The following is a 17,822-nucleotide window of genomic DNA, read 5'->3' on the forward strand; positions in this document are numbered from 1 at the left end:
GACCCCAAAAACACTGAAGGCCCGTTAGACACACACACACACACACACACACACACACACACACACACACACACACACACACACACACACACACACACACCAAAATGACCGTTTATCGCTCGGTTGGGATTCTAACCCAGGCGAGTCAACTCTGAGGCGAGTGTGCACACCACGTGGCCATCTTGCCAGCCCATTATTAACAACTACTGTATACGACACCGATAGAAATCCAGGATGCAAAAACATTGAATCCATTTCATCGGATTTATTATGTACAAGCCGATCAACATCAATGTAAAAGTACAAAGGTTCATAGTGCAAACATGAAGAATGTATCCAAAAATGCTTTAGCTCAAGTCCCAATAACAAATGCTACTGGAGATTGAACTAGAGAGTTCATAGAATACCTTACCGCTTACTCCATACAGAGTTCAAGTATATAATTAAATTGAAATAAAATAAATATTTTAAAGGTTGTATAAAAAGAAATCGGGGGTTTACTGCAGTCGATAGTCTTATACACCACCTTATTTAACACGTCCAAGTGCTGCAGAACTGGAGTTTTTGGAAGAGGCAAGAAGGCGATTTGTGCTCTACATTGTTCAAGTATCTTACTATAATTCACCAAATGTCTGTCTGTCCGTCTGATCGAAGGTACCGCAAAAACGGCTCAACCGATCACAACGATATTTTGGGTGGGTATTCCTGGGACCCCTGGGAGTAAAATAGGCTATATTGTTTTTCCAAGTTTTCCAAGTTTTCCAATTTTTCCAAACACGATGAAATAATATTTACCGATATGAACAGTGTTGTGCCCTGCTCTCAAATGTTGTGTTTGTGTGCTTCCCCTTCTCTCCCCATCTTGTCTACCGCTCCCTCTTTTTATATATTTCGTTTGTCTGTTTGATTTTTTTTTTGGTGATAAATGTTAGCTCTTTCACGAGCCTCGATTCTGTGTACAAAAAAGAAAAAAGAAAAAGAAAAAAAAAGTGATGTGGCTTTTGTTGAAATTCTACAAATACTGTTTATTCTACATACCAGGAGAGTAGATCGACTCCTGACGAACTCTTCCTATATAAACGTGCGGCTCCAAAGTAACATGGCAGTGTGTGCAAAGCGACTGAGAAACAGGTGTAGCGGCCGCTTCTGTGTTACAGATTCGGCGCGCACTCTTCACACATAAACGTGCGACTGAGAAAGACGTGTAGCGGCCGCTTTCGTTTTGCAGAATTCACTCTTTTTTCAAAATGGGCGCCATGTACTGTTTAGATTTGATGATTTGCGTGTGATATGATTCAACGGAAGTTTATATGAATCGTTTAAAATAAAAACAGCCTTCTGATATTTTGCCTTTTCATTTGGGCTTCCCAATTGAAGCTCCGCCCGTAGGGCAGGTACCGTTGCTGGTATAAATTATTTGTGTTCAAAAGATTGTAACGGTCGTAGACAAAAAATAATTCCAGAAGTTTACCGCCATTGATTCAGTGTCTATTACACCACTTTATTTAACACATTACATTAGTTTTTCATGCCTGTTGTTTGTGTTCTTTATGACATCCTCAAAAAACAGCAAGTTCCATGTTTGGAATTATTTTCAATTTTGTTTCACTGCCAGACAGACAGAGGCAGACAGACAGACAGACAGTGAACCGATTGCTTAACCCTGCTTTTTGGTTCACGGTTAACCTTGCATTTCAGTTCGCAGTTAACCCTGTTTTTTGGCTTGGTGCATGGGGTAATCATACTACAATATGCAATTTGGTGTCTGTCTGTTTTTTTGGCCGTGATACATTTGGTCGCTACTTATCCAATAGCAACCCAACTTGACAGGGGGACTAAGGGTTACATGATAGAGATTATAGCAACTTCATTTGCCCCCCTCCCCAAGGGGGTTTTCCCTGCCAAGGGGGTTGCGTGTCGAGGTGTATAACTGTATTAAGATAGCTTATCATGGCATTTTTCCAAGGTAGCTTTTAATAACAAAAGTAATAACACCACCAATGACAACAGCATAATATTAATGGTATTACAAAACAATATTAATACGAATAATATCCCCCCTCCCCAAAGGGGTTCCCTCCTTGGAAAAACGCCATCTGAACATGTATAAATGAGCTTATCGTGTTCTTGGGGCACACCAAAAATATTATAAACCACAAATACGTACGATTACCTTTTGAAACAGTCGCCACTGCTGTTTAACAGTAACACAAAACTGAAAATAATTTGGAGGAATCCCAACATCCTTGAGGCATTCTATGCTTTTCGCATCCACCACAGACACATGGATCTGTGTGTAGATCTACTGTAATCTATATACCCCACAGAGCATAATAAAATGACCCTTTCCTGCCGCTTCGTGGGAAGTGGGTGCACTAGTAATTAAAAGACGAGGTAGATAGCCGAGGGGGAAATACTTTGTGGAACCGAGGTTTATTCAAATTTAAGTTTTCCTTTGAGATAATTCCACACCATTAAAAAAAAAAATTAACAGCGTGGAACAGGTTAAAGTTCATATCAAATTTCACAGGTTTTGTGTGTTTCGGAGTATTATTACGGTGTTGTTGAGCATAAGATTACTTTTATGGCCCCCAATTAATCCCATCTTCTTTATAACGTGGAGTGAGCCCAGGGAGGATTTTTTTGTCCTTCAAAACAAAAACAAAAAGTCCTTTTGTCATTTTGTCCAAGATTTATCCTTCAAGAATCACCTGGTTCGGTCTGACATTTGACTGGAGCTCATTTGACTAGGAATTTGTAAGGTAACGACTAATGTTTGAGTTTGTCTTAGCAATAGACCATGCACTTAACTGCAGTGTTAAGCAGTAACTAGCAGTAACTATTTATTAAATAAATGTAAAAAAATTTTTTTTAGCAGGCCACATGGGAATTGAAACCTGTCCTTCCCAGACTTTTAGATATAAAGTGCATTCTCACAACCTTAAGTTACTGTAAATGCATTTGCATTAGCCTTGAATCCTCCAAGGTAAATTCATTTATCTTTGTCCGTATGTGAATGTTTAGCATATATATTCAGATAATTATATAAATATACATATGCACGTAGGACATGGGACTATCCCACATAATAACATAATAATGTGGCCATTAAGTGTCATTTATTGGACAGACAACCCACGGAGAAGCACAGAGGCGTGATGTCAGGTCTTGTACAACTTCTCGATGCTCCGCACAGGATGGAGTCGGGGAGGCTTTTTGGGCACAAGGTTCCAACGATTTGGGCCTATTCAGGAATGGGAGGATGAAAGTCGAACAGAAAGCCTCTGAGTCCATACACAGAACTGAATTACCATATCAAATAGGTGAATTCTTCACAACTGCAAGATTCTACTAATCCATGTTCATTTACCTTCACCTGTAATAATAAAGTATGATGACACAGCAATTTTGAGCACTGTGAGATCCTGTGCAACTAGTTTCATAAAAATATTTAACACTAGCAACCTTCTAGCAATAAAAACAATAAAACACCAGCAAATAAAACAATAAAGACCTTCATCATATTGAAACTTTTGATATATTCCTGTATATTAACCAACATTCACCTTTATTCTTTTGAGCAAGTGTCATGCAGCTCGCGTTTACATTTACTCCGGTGGTGGAGGTTATATTTTCACCCCTGTCTGTTTGTTTGTGAGCAGGATATCTCAAAATGTGGAAAGGTTGGGTGTGTGACGAGGACGAATTTATTATATTTTGGTGAAGATTCAAATTCGGATATGAGAATTTTTAAAGTGATTCTTCACCATTGAGATATAGGGCGAAAAACGATATAAAGCACGATATCTCAAAAAGTTGTGGACGGATTTGCTGAATCATGGTGGACAAGTTGGAGTGTGTGAGACAGGGAAGAATTGATTAATTTATTGTGAAGATCCAGATGTTTACTTTTTTTTTTTATTGCTTCTTTATCCATTTTGTCCACCCCATGCATCCATCCTCCCCGACTCCTCATTTCTCCCCCACCTCTTCATTCCTCCCCTACCCCTCATTTCTCCCTTACTCCTCAAATCTTCCCCCACCCCTCGTTACTCCCCTACTCTTCTCATTCCTCCCTACACCCATTGTTTGTCCAAATCTTCCTCTATTTTGTCCTTCAACTCTGCTGTTGCTGTTCCCCCATCCCTCTCTACCTTTTCTTCTGTAGCTTCATTGCTCTAGCTCGTCCATGAGGTTGACTCTGTGTACAACAGAAAGGTTTGTGCTGAGAGCGCAGGAAGCGAGAAGGTGAATCTGGGTCAATAGACAGGAAGCAAGTTTAGTACAGGGCGCTACTATGGGGGTGGTGATGTCTGTCCATCAACATCATCTCCACGTGTAGCCATACAGGTAGTTTTGCCTTCAATGACATGTTCAGTTGTTGTCTCTCCTATTGGTTGTCCCTTTTGAATTTATGTAGCTCAGGTTTAGGGTTATCTATTAAAACCTTGTACTTACCAATGTTAGAATAGTCATGAAAAGCTCCTGAATTATCTTCTAATTCATCTTCCTTGTCGTCATCCTCTGAAGGCGGCCTGCACAAAAAAGAACATGAAGAAGATTACACCTTTGTGCATGGAAAGGAAAATAAAATAATTCATTATTTTATTTGTAGGACAGCAATAAAGGCAACCTCAGGTATCACTGTACCTGCAGATTTTTTTAAATCCAATCATAGAGCAGATTTTCGACCAATCACAGTCCTTACAATTTTTTTTTTTTGGGGGGTTTACAAGATCGAGGCTCGTGTAAGAGCTAACATTAGTGACAAAAAAAACGGACACGAGACATCATAAAGGGAGTGGGAGACAAGATGGGGAGAGGGGGAAGCACACAAGTACAATATTTGAGAGCAGGGAGATCGGAGATCTGTGGGAGGGAGAGGACTTGGGAGGAGGAGGCATGGGAAGGGGGGGGGGGGGGGATCTTCATTGTACAACTATTGCTCGCAGATGGGACAGACACCCAGATAGGTCTTGGGACAGACACCCAGATAGGTCTTGGGACAGACACCCAGATAGGTCTTGGGACAGACACCCAGATAGGTCTTGGGACAGACACCCAGATAGGTCTTGGGACAGACACCCAGATAGGTCTTGGGACAGACACCCAGACAGGTCTTGGGACAGACACCCAGACAGGTCTTGCCTGCGATTCACAACTCATTACGAAGCACCACTCATTTTGGGTTCGAGTCCCGTCGGAAATCTACACCATGTGGATCACACCATCACGTGTGCACACCACAACGACACACCATGTGGATCACACTATCACGTATGCACACCACAACGACACACCATGTCGATCACACCATCACGTGTGCACACCACAACGACACATCGACACACCATCTGGATCAAACCATCACGTGTGCACACCACACCGACATATCGACACCATGTGGATCACACCATCACGTGTGCACACCACAACGACACATCGACACACCATCTGGATCAAACCATCACCTGTGCACACCACACCGACATATCGACACCATATAGATCACAGCATCACCTGTGCACACCACACCACCATAGAGATCACACCATCACGTGTGCACACCACACCGACATATCGACACCATATATCGGAAGAGGTAAAAAAAACAAAAAAAAAAACACTGACACAGCTAGGACTTCCGACACAGCCGATACAGCCGATACAGCCGATACAGGACTTCCACAGCCGACACAGCCGACTGACACAGCCGATTCGATGTTGGTTCAGGTCCGAATCCAGATCCGGCCTATCGGTGGATACAACACAAACTGTTCAGCCTGGTGGAGGTATGCGCTCCACTAAGTTCTGTTCTGGTTTAAAATGTAGCTCGTGGCTGTTGGTTGTATCGTTTCTGGGAGTGTGGCTGCGCCGCTGATGCAGTGCCTGGCCAGAGCCTCCGCTGGGTATGTGGGTGGTCCCCTGCAAACCTCATGTGGGGGACCCTTTCGATTGGAGGGCTAATCTTACTATAATTCACGAAATGTCCGTCTGTCCGTCCGTGTTCGAAGGTACCGCAAAAGCGGCTGAACCAATCGCAACGAAATGTTGGGTGGGTAATCCTGGGACCCCCTGGAGTAAAATAGGCTATATTGTTTTTCCAATTTCAGCTTTGGTCTCCAGCATTTTCAGGTTTGGACTCCCGCATAACGTTATTTTCCCGGGTACCGCACAAACGGCTGCACCGATCGCAACCTGCCGAATGAAAACACACAGTTAAAAATAATGACCTCGGACAAAGCCCTTTTATAAGGACATGGGTTGAATCCCTGCTTGAGAGAATGCCAACCCCCTCCCCGCCATCATGGTCGTCTCTCCAACTCACAATCCCACGATCCCAATCCCAATCCCACGTGGGACTCACAATCCCATGCCTCCTCCCCCCCAAGCCCTCTCCCTTCCACACATCTCCCTGCTCTCAAATGTTGTGTTTGTGTGCTTCCCCTTCTCTCCCCATCTTGTCTTCCGCTCCCGCTTTTGATATATTTTGTTTGTCTGGTTGATTTGTTTGTGAAGTAAATGTCAGCTCTTTCACGAGCCTCGATTCAGTATACAAAAAAAAAAAAAAAAAAAAAAAAAAAAAAAATGTGGAAAGGACGACCCAAAACCAATTATCTTCTTTTTGATTCGTATATAAACATCATCAAAAGTAAATAATGACCTCGGCCAAAGTTCAAATGACGTGAGTTTAATCTCTATATGAGAGAATTCCACGTAGCTATTTGGGCGGTGTATAAGCTAACAGATCGCTGTCTCCATCGATCTTGCCAAGGCCATAACACATATCGGCTCAAAATCATTTTAACTGTTGACTTGGTAGTTTTTACAATGAAGGAAACACGTATCAGTTTCATGTACACGTATCCTATATAGCGATTGTGAATGTGACAGCTCTGAGGCGTCTTTCGCTTCGCATCGCAGTGATGGCGAGCACCAACATGGCGGCTGTAAGATTAAAATCTGGCTTCAAGCCCCCTCACCGCCCAAAGCCTTCAACCAGACATATTAACACGCTCCTCCCCCTTCATTCCTGTTCTTCAAAGCAAAGCGGTAAAATTTGTTGTATCGCCATTATATATTACTAGCAACGGTACCCACCCTGAGGGCAGAGCTTCAATTGGGAGGCACAAATTATTATTTAAACGATTTATATAAACATCCGTTAAATCATATCACAAGCAAATCATCAAAATCGAAACAGTATTTCTAGAATTTCAATAAAAGCCACATCACTGTTCATATCGGTAAATATTATTCCATTGTGTTTCACAATCGTGATATCAACTGTACGCTTTTCTTTAGGAAAAAAAATGGAAAGAATTTGTACCTCTTCTTCAGCTTAGAACTTCAGGATAGACGACATTGCTGATAAAACTTCCTTTTCTCTCTTTGAAGTTCTTGGCAAACATTTTCATATTGGCGCTGCTGCCAACGCGACGCCATGGCCTTATTCATTACATTTATTTATTCATTCATTCATTGAAGCCCCGCCAATAGGGCGTGTACCGTTGCTAGTAAGTAATAATATGGTGACAGATCTTCAGGCGAATAATGGATTCAGACCTCGTTTCCGGAGGGGTTAGCAAAGTATTACAATGACCAGCTCTGTCTGTCTGTCTGCGTGTCTGCAAGGATCTGTCTTTCCACACCATCATGGGAATGTATTGTCATATCTCGGCTATGCCTGGACCGATTGTAACTAAACTCGATAGGACAGTAGTGTGGGTCAACCAGAGTGTGATATGTGGCCAACAATGAACTAAGTCCAATGTCAATCGCTGTTCATTATTTGCCAGGATAGCTTATGTGGGCCTAATGCTGAGTATGTTAAGAATGAAGATAACGCTGACTGACGTCCTAAAGGTACTTCCGCCAGATGGAGGAAATGACGTAAAATCGAGTGAATGATTCACAGTAAGTTTCCTTCGATTTACTTTGAGGTCGTTGGAAAGCTTTTCAACAAGTAATAAAAACTCTTTTTTTTTTTTTTTTTAAATGAAAAAGGATGTAGGGATGTTACTGTGAAAAGTATGGAAACAAGAAGAAATCAAAACGGCGAGCAGTGATGCCCCGGGGACCAAGACACCTCATTCTGATTGGACAAGTGTGCAACAACGTCCTTGACAACGGCAGCTCGGACCCAATTATGCAAAGTTTGAACTGAATTGATCCGAAAAATGAAGGAGGAGGTGCATTTTAGAAGTTTTTCATGAAATCCAATATGGCCGCAATGCCACATGACCTATGACGTCATCCAGAGGATATACATCAAGTCAAGTGGAATACTATAAGTGGTCAAAGTTTCAACTCGATCGATAGAAAAATTAAGGCAGAGATGCATTTTAAGGGTTTTCATGAAATCCAATAGAGCCGCCTCGTCACGTGACCTATGACATCATCAATTTTGATCAATTTTGTTTTATTTTTCATTGCCACACCATGTGACCGATCAATATTTTTTTCCCCCCATATTCAACTTCGTATCGATGCGTAGATGCCACAAAAAGTTTTTTTTACTAATCGGATATTTTTTTTTTTTTTTACCTCAACGTTGCTGCCAAACTGCTTCACCAATGACGTCATCTTACACAACTTTTTTGCACCATGGGTAGTCGATCATAACATGAAAATAATCAAATCGATAGCATTTGCGGTTTCAGAGAAGAAGATTTTTAAAGTTTTCGTTTAAATCCAAGCTAGTTGCCATGGCGATTGCAAAATAAAAATTTGGAAAAAAGATGCCATCAATTCCCATTGGCCCCAACATTCCTGGAAAGTTTCAACTTGATCGTTGATCGGAGCAACAGCTCTTTCCTATAACGCTGCAGCTTCCCCAAAATTTGGCAGAAAGAATAATAACAACTAGAACTGCCACTTTAAAACTGCTGGCAGTGATGACCGGTTTACTCGCACCCACTTTTGATACAACCCCACTTTTGATACAACCCCACTTTTGATACAACCCCACTTTCATTGGACATGCTTTGACACAACCCCGACACACACACACACACACACACACACACACACACACACACACACACACACACCCCTACCCTCTCCCACACACACACACCCCTACCCCCACACGCACACCCCTCCAAACACACACACACACATCCCTCCCCCCCCCCCACACACACACACACACACACACACACACACACACACACACACACACACACACACATCCCTCCCCCCCCCCACACACACACACACACACACACACACACACACACACACACACATCCCTCCCCCCCCACACACACATCCCTCCCCCCCCCCACACACACACACATCCCTCCCCCAACACAGACACATCCCCCCTACACACACATCCCCCCTACACACACACACATCCCCTCTACACACACACATCCCCCCCTACACACACATCCCCCCTACACACACATCCCCCCTACACACACATCCCCCCTACACACACATCCCCCCTACACACACATCCCCCCTACACACACATCCCCCCTACACACACATCCCCCCTACACACACACACACACACACACACACACACACACACACACACACACACACACACACACACACACACACACACACACACACACACACACACACACACACACACACACACACACACACACATCCCCCTCCCCCCACCCCCCAAGACACATCCCCCACACACATCCCCCGACACACAACCCCACACCCCCCCCCCCCACACACACACATTCCCCCTACCCCCCACCCACATACACACACACAAACACATGCGCACATCCCCCCAACCCCCAACACACACACACATCCCCCTACCCTAACACACACACAAACACACGCATACATCCCCCCACCCCCAACACACACACACACACACACACACACACACACACACACACACACACACACACACACACACACACACACACACACACACACACACACACACACACACACACACACACACACACACACACACACACACACATCCCCCCACCCCTAACACAAACACACGCACACATCCCCCCACCCCCCCAACCCTAACACACATGCACACACACAAACACCCCCACACCCCTCCCCCCACATGCACACCCCTCCACATGTACACACACACACACACACACCCCCACCTCGACACACACACACACACACACACACACACACACACACACACACACACACACACACACACACACACACACACACGCACACCCCAACCCCCCCCCCCCACACACACATATCCCCCCCCGCCCCCCCCCCCCCACACACACACACACACAGACATCCACACACGCACACATCCACACACGCACACATCCACACAGACACACACACATACATATACACCCACACCCACACACAAACACCCCCACACCCCTCCCCCCACACGCACAGCCCTCCACACAAACACACACACATCCCCCCCACCCCATTCATTTAAAAAAATATTTTCGTTTAATTAACGATATCTGCCACCCTTCGAAGAACGTCATGCCGTGGCATGACGTCATCCGTGGCCCGTGCCGTATGTCAGCGTAAGAACAAAGTATCGCATCGATCGAACTTGGTCAAATTTTTCATGATTGTCACCAAATTTGTTGTGGTATTTTGTTAACTCATTCGAGGCAATACGACCATCAAAATCCGATTTGAAATCGGAGCCAATTTGACGCCGTAAGGTGTGCCTGCACGTGTGGATATTTTACCTGTGGAAGATTCACTTTGGAAATGCGATCCATTTAAAATGTTAGATTTTGAATAACTTCGTCATTTTAAATCGGATTTTACACCAAATAAAGGTCACCATTGCTTGCAGATACCTCTCTTTCTCCTTAAAATTGAAGACAGGATGAACTTCAGAGCGAGAAATAAGCCGAGGCGGCGGAGAGTTTTACAATGTTATTTTCCAATGTAAATGACAATATCGTGTAGTTTTACGAAAATTCATCAGAATTTGCCCAGATTTGTTGCATTCGAATGTTAACACCCTCCAGCGACTGCCAAATCCGAAGACAATTTAATTTCGAGCTACCCTTAGCTCGTGAGGTGGTTATGTCACATGGCCTGGTCAAAAAAAAAGTGTTGTGGTTCTTCTTCTTCAGGCAATAACAACTTCTAGTTTCCAGACCGTACATCCAATCATCTTGAAATTTTGCACACTTGTTACTCTTCATGACTTCTACTACAGTATGAAGTTTCACGTCGATAAATAAAGGGATTCAAGAGATATCCATTTAAAAAAAAACATTTCGTTTAATTAACGATATCTGCCAAACCACGTGACCTATCGCAAATTTTAAAATGACATTTTAGTAGACTGACATGCTGAACAGATATGTGAAGTTTCTCCTCGATTGGATCAAAAATGAGGGAGGAGCTAGGTTTTGAAGGTTTATGCTTAAAAACGTCATAACTCTGAAACCATGTGACGCATGACGTCATGCTCGCTGACTTTTTTGTTCATCATGGGTATGCGATTCTGCCTGCAAAGTTTGGCCTCGATCTGTTCAGCCGTTGCAGAGAAAAAGGGGTTTTCGTGTTTTCACGGAAAACAATTTGGCGGCCGAACCACGTGACCTGTGACGTCATAATTACCATTAAAATATTCTACAGACAGAGTCCCTCCTATGGCGAAAATTTGATCTCAATCGGTCCAATTATTGCAGAGAAAATGTTTTTTAAAGGAAATTAAAACTTAAAATGGCAATAGCACTGGGAGACATGGCCTGGTAGGACAAAATGGAGCGTTTCTTCTTCTTTCAACAATAAAGACTTATAGCTTCGAGACCTTACATCCAATCATCTTGAAATTTTGCACCCTTGTTCTGCCTGATGAGAGCTACATTGCATTAACAATTCAAGTCGATCCATGCAGTGGTTCAAGAGTTACAAGCTTTTTAAAATTTAACTTCCATTATTTATTGCGGCCAAACCATGTGACATATCAAAATGGCTCAAGTAACGTTGAAACATACCCCCATGCGGAACATTTGTGTAAAGATTCCACTCGATATCTCCACAAATTATGGAGGCGATTCCATTTCTAGTTTGAGCTTTAAAACGTCATAACTCTGAAACCATGTGTCCGATGACGTCGTGCTCCGACTTTTTTGTTCGTCATGGGTATGCGAATATGCATGCCGAATATGCATGAAACCATGTGTCGATCCATTCAGCCATTGGAGAAAAAGGGGTTTTTGTGTTTTTTCACGGAAAACAAGATGGCGGCCGAACCATGTGACGTATGACTTCGAAAATTTTTGCATCATGAGTTTTTTTTAAACTAAGCATCTGGGAAAAAAATCCCATTTTCGGGGGAGAAAATTTTTTGTTTGACGAATTCTAACCTCTTAACGTTAGCATTTTAAATATACTCGATACACATGTCTTTTGTTCCCATTGAAGAGTTCTTTAGAATGAGCCATTCCTCAAATTTTTCCATTGAGGCGTTTCGGAGATACAGAGGGGAAAAGTTGAATTTGTATTACAAGATGGCGCACATACCACGTGACCTATGACGTCATAATTAGCATTAAAAAATTATCGGAGCCGAGATGATCATTTGATGAAAATTTCCTGTCAATCCGACCAGCGGTTGATGAGAACATTAATTATGAAGTTTTCGGAGGTGCAAAATAGGGCGGAAGATTAATAAGAAAAAATCTAGCAGTAATAATAGGTTTCCTCTCCATTTCATGGAGAGTAAACCTCATAAGTCCAATAACAAAAGGAGACCAAGTCTCTTATAGACTCCCCTAGTGATTGATTAAACTTGCAAAAAAAAAAATCACTTTTTTTTTTTTGTTGTATACAGGATCGAGGCTCATGTAAGAGCTAACATTTATCACACAAAACGTCAGACACACAAAACATATTGTTGCGGAGATGAGGACTGTATATTTTTTGATTGTGTGCTGTACTATTATTATTATTGTTTATTCTGCGCCCCCCTACCTCCGGAGCTGTGTAAAGGTGAAAGGGCATCCCATAATTAGTCCACAAGCATACACATCAGCCAAGTAATAGAATACCCCTGTTGATAGTTATCTCTTATTCTGTGTTCTAGGGTAAGGCTGTGTCTCCCATTAATTGAAGTACTCCATTGCACCAGTGAAAGAGATAGATTCCCTTCATTCCCACTCCCAACACTTCCATTCCCCCCTTTCCGTCAATTGCAATTCGCATTGCCAACTGCATGTTGGGCGGTTTTCCCTTCATCCGCCATTGACCACGAGGCAGGGTTGGGGGAAGGAAGGCGGGTCCCCACCTCGTCAGAGAGGGGAGGAGTGAGCCAGCCCCACTCGACCAACCATGAACAAGGGGTTTGGCTTGAGAGGGCGGGGAGAAAACGTTTGGGGGAGGTTCGCAAAGGTTAAGGGGCGGGGCCTATATAACCCACGGCGGGGGTGTTCCCAGAGGAGATGCACTTTGAGTTGGTCACAAAGAGTTGGTCGTCAAGAGAGAGTCGTGAAGAGTCAGTCAGTGGAGTCGGTGGTCAGTTGGTTGCGGTGAGGAGTCGGTGGTGGCGGTCAGTGGTTGCGTTGGTTGCGGTGAGGAGTCGAGGAGGGAGGAGATCAGAAGACAGGAAGGCCTTGAGTTGGACTAAGCAAGAGAGGAAGTTGTTGGACTGGGTGGGACTAAGAAAGAGAGAGAAAGAGTCCTGAAGCTTGTGAGGGAAGGAGAGAGAACCCGTCACACCAACCCCCCAAGCTCCGCGTTGGCTCCACCAAGCGTTCACCTCCACCAAGCTCCGCGTTGGCTCCACCAAGCGTTCACCTCCACCAAGGCTCCACCAAGCTCCGCGTTGGCTCCACCAAGCGTTCACCTCCACCAAAGCTCCACCAAGCTCCGCGTTGGCTCCACCAAGCGTTCACCTCCAGCCATCCACCTCCTGCCATTCCTGTCATTCCCCGCGTGAGTCAGTGTCTTTGTTTGTTCTGTCCTGGGAATAAGTTAAGTCTGTATAACTATAAGCTAGTATTTGCACTGTGTCACCTGCGTCTTATGTGTTGTAAATAAACCTTGATTGCTCCGTTTTGCTTGTGTAAATAATAAATCCCATTACTCGTCTGTACGTCTTCTCGTTTTATTCCTTTTCCTCTTTGCATTGCGTCGTTTTCGTCTTTTCCCTATTGACTAGCTGCAGTGCGATCCGGCCAACGTTTGGGAGATGAATCGGGTGAGTCGGGGATCCTGTTAGGTCGCGGTAATACACCACCGCTCGGTCATCATAACATCTAAACCGCGATCAGTAACAATTGGTGTCTGGGAGTGGGATTCGAGGCCCGAACCAAATTTTTAAAACGAATAGAGAAAAAAAAATTTGGTCAAAATTACGAGCTGCCGAAATTTGTTTTAAAGCAAAACCCGAATTTTGAAATCGCGCCATGGCTGGTCAAGGCGACGGGATGCCGGTGGGAGAGATAGAGGGGTTAGGAGTAACCCAGGATCAAATGGAGGGGAGCAATGAGGAGGCGGTTGAGGGAGTATCAGACGCACAAGATGGCGTCCTCGCGCACGTGGGTGTAGCGGCACCAAATTGCGCTGCGCCCGTGGTCGCGGCAGCCGAGCCAGAGATGCCAGAGTACATGCGAGTCTTTATGATTCAAATGATGGCAAAAATGGATGCCCAAAATGATAAGTCCACCCGAGAGCAAAGAGAAATGGGTGAGCGGTTGGGAAACCAAATTGTGGGAATGAGGGCTGATAGTGAGCGATTGGAGGGCCAAATGGGGGTAATGAGGGACGAAGCGAGGGGTACCGGTGAGGGGTTAGACAATAATTTTGAGGGGATAGACAACGGGATAAAAGAGGTGAAAAATGGGTTAATGGGGTTAGAAAATAGGATGGAGGACAAATTGCGGGAAATAGGGGAACAATCTGCCCGGGAAATCAAACGAATGGGGAACCAGATAGAGGAGGTGCAAATCGGGTTAGAAAGTAAACTGGATGCTCAGAGGGATGAATTGGGACAGATGAGGGTGGCATCTACAAGGGAGATGGAGGAGATACGACGAGGTGTGAGTGAGGAGGTTTCGGGGCTACGCGAGGAGGTAAAGCGAGGTGAGAAGCGTATGGAGAAAGAGGTGAGAAATAATACGGCAAAGTTACAAGGGGGAATAGAAGATCTGACGGAGGAGGTGGACCAGCTGACGGAGGGACAAAAAGAACTAGTGGAGCAGGTTCAAAAGAACACTGCGGTACTAGGAGGGTTAAAGGCGACACAAAAAGAAATTAAAAACGAATTAATAGCGACGCAGAGGCAATGTCAGATGGTACGTGAGGAACTGACAATGAGGGTGGACGAGGTGACAGAGATAATGGAGACAAAGGACCGGCAGGTAAGGACGCACATAGAAACGGTCACGGTAGCCTTAGAGGACGAACTTGAGGAGACGCACCGAGAAATAAAAGAGGTTAAACAAAAATTAGAGGAAGTGGAAGAAGAGGTGAGTGAAATTAAGAAGAGACGGACAGAAACTAAAAGGGAAATCCAGGAGGAGGTAATGGAATTGGTACAAGGTCGGTGCTCAAATCACGATGAGGTTCTCACTAACCAAATAAAAAGTTTGCAGGTGGCAGAGGAGGTGCGACGACGAGGTAAGGAGGTGAGTGGCAATGTATATGATGTGAGGAAAGCTTCAGTCGGCTTGGGGATTGGTTTGGATCCGGGTGTTCGTGAAAGGCCGTTGGTGAAGTGTGTGACAGGTCAGGTGTGCGAAAAAAGAGGTGTGCGAGAATGTCCGACCATGGGGTGTGTGAGGAAAAAGTGCACGCCGAGGAGTGAGTGTGCCGTCAGGAGTGAGTCGGTCGTAGCGCGTGTGCGAGGGGGTACATGGAAGCGCGGTGTGGTAAGTGTTACGGAGGAAGTAACGAAAGAGTGTGCGCAAAAGGATGCGCGAGAAAGGTGTGTAACGGACGGGTGTATGGGGAAAGTGCATGCTGTCAAGAGTAAGGGAGAATGCACGCCTGTGGTGAGTGTTACAGAGGGTGTAACGGGAGAGTGTGCGCGAGAAAGGTGTGTAACGGACGGGTGCATGAGGAAAGAGTGTGCTGTCGAGAGTAAGGGTGAGTGCGCGACCGAGAGTGGAGGTGAGAGTAGTGAGAGTGACAAGGAGCGTGAGTTGGTTGTGACAGGTGAGCGAGGATGTACACCTGGAATGGAAGGATGCACACCTGGAATGGTAGAGCGTGAGTGGGAATGCACGCTGGAATTGGTAGTGAGGCACGTGGTTGGGTGTGCGAGTAAGAGCGCACCTGTGATTGTCACAGAAGAGGTGACCGAGAAAGGGGCGCGAAGAGGTGTGTTGGTGAGGTGTGCGAGCGACGAATGTGTGCCAAGGTGTTCGGTGGTCAGGTGTGTGACCAAGTCGGTGAGCGGAATGAGTGTACCGAGGTGTGTAAGAAGAGGTACGACGAGGAGTATGGAAACAGCTGGAGGTATGAGCAAGAAAGGGGTAGCGTATGCATGTAAGCATCCAGGTGAGGCATCGACGGTAACCGAATTAGCGGTTAGAGCGACTTATAGCCGAATCGGGCCCTCGGTGCGTGCCGGGCTTCGCGTGCCGCGAGAACCAGCGGGGATCCGAGCCACGGCGGGTTCGAAAGGACCGCCGTGCGCGATCCACGCTGGGCCTCGCTTGGAACGGCCGCGTCCGGGCTCCACTAGGCGGAGCGGGCAGCCCGATAGGAAGGGTCGTCATGGCGACCACTTTCTATTGAGACGTGCCGGCAGGTCGAGATCGGGACATTGGATGGCTCCACGCCGAGGTGGTGCGTGGGATCTCGGCCCGGGTAAGCCCCCGTCCCTGCCACGAATGCGGGACGTATCCAGCCGCTGGCACAAAACAACCCGTATTCATTGCTCGGCTGTACGAAGCCGAGCTTTAAAAGGGAATTGGCGCACCGAGAGGATGTAATAAGTAGACGGGTGATAGTGATAGTGATCGTGATTTGATACGAAATTTATAATAGTGGGTAGAATTGGCAGTAAATGGAAAATTTTTGAATTGGTTGGAATTTGGACGAGCAAAATTTATAGTGAGAGACCCCCGATGTGGTGGGATGGCAAATCCACCATCCCTCACAGGTGGGGCAAATGCGCTATAGTTTATGGGGTGTATGGCAGTGAAAACTAGCCCGGGTGGGTTAGGTTATTGTTACGGACACGACTTAGATGTTATGATGGGCCGAGCGGAATGGCCGCCGTGTTCGCACAAGTTACCCGATTATACTCGAACGTTGGCCGAATCGCGCTACGCTAGATCAATGAAGGAAAGGACACAACGGCTGGGTTAAATGACACGACACCAGGGGTACAGTTCTCAAGACCTCCGGAGGAGGATATAATATTTGTTATGCAGAACGTTTAGATTACACGGCACAAGAGGTACAGCACAGAAAGGTGGGCACTTAAACACGGTCTTATCTTAGCCCCGACAGACCACAGACAAACGGGACAAGACTGACTCACACAGGGATTGATGGCAAGGAGGGGCAGGTAGTCGATGGCTCAAGGTGCACCTTGGCTCAGGGGCAGAATCGACCCGGTCCGGTCCAGAGATGCGGGAGGTATCTCTCAGCGCTCGGAGGTGGCGTCCTTTCTTCTTCGTAGCTGAGCCGCATCTGACGTCACCTCCGTCTTCCTGCGCATATCCAGCGGGGAGTGACACGCCCTCGGCTCGTTAGCTCCGCCCCAGATGGAATCGGTCCGCCGCTTCTTATTGGGTGCGGGGGGTTACCGGGCTCCGCCCTTGACGAGGAGCTGACAGTGAGCCCCTGAGTGGTAACCCCGTCGGAGCACATGGTCAATGGCGGCTAACCAAGCCGGAGTGAGG

At 45.6% G+C, this 17,822-nt stretch overlaps 1 protein-coding gene across 2 annotated transcripts in view; it reads right to left on the bottom strand.

Annotated features, from left to right (window-relative positions):
* Positions 1 to 962: 962 nt before the first annotated feature.
* LOC137433824 (uncharacterized) overlaps positions 963 to 17,822 on the bottom strand; it is a 40,631-nt gene continuing 23,771 nt past the window's right edge. For both annotated transcript variants that reach the window (XM_078786027.1, XM_068126206.2), the window contains 2 exons: positions 4,459 to 4,535; positions 963 to 3,244 (listed from right to left, as the gene is read on the bottom strand). In XM_078786027.1, coding sequence (XP_078642153.1) covers positions 3,162 to 3,244; positions 4,459 to 4,535 — 160 coding nt within the window. In that variant the 3' untranslated portion in view covers positions 963 to 3,161. The remainder of the gene's footprint in view (positions 3,245 to 4,458; positions 4,536 to 17,822) is intronic.

The sequence above is a fragment of the Myxine glutinosa genome, chromosome 10 (assembly GCF_964187855.1).
Source record: "Myxine glutinosa chromosome 10, kmMyxGlut1.1, whole genome shotgun sequence".
Lineage (NCBI taxonomy): Eukaryota > Metazoa > Chordata > Myxini > Myxiniformes > Myxinidae > Myxine > Myxine glutinosa.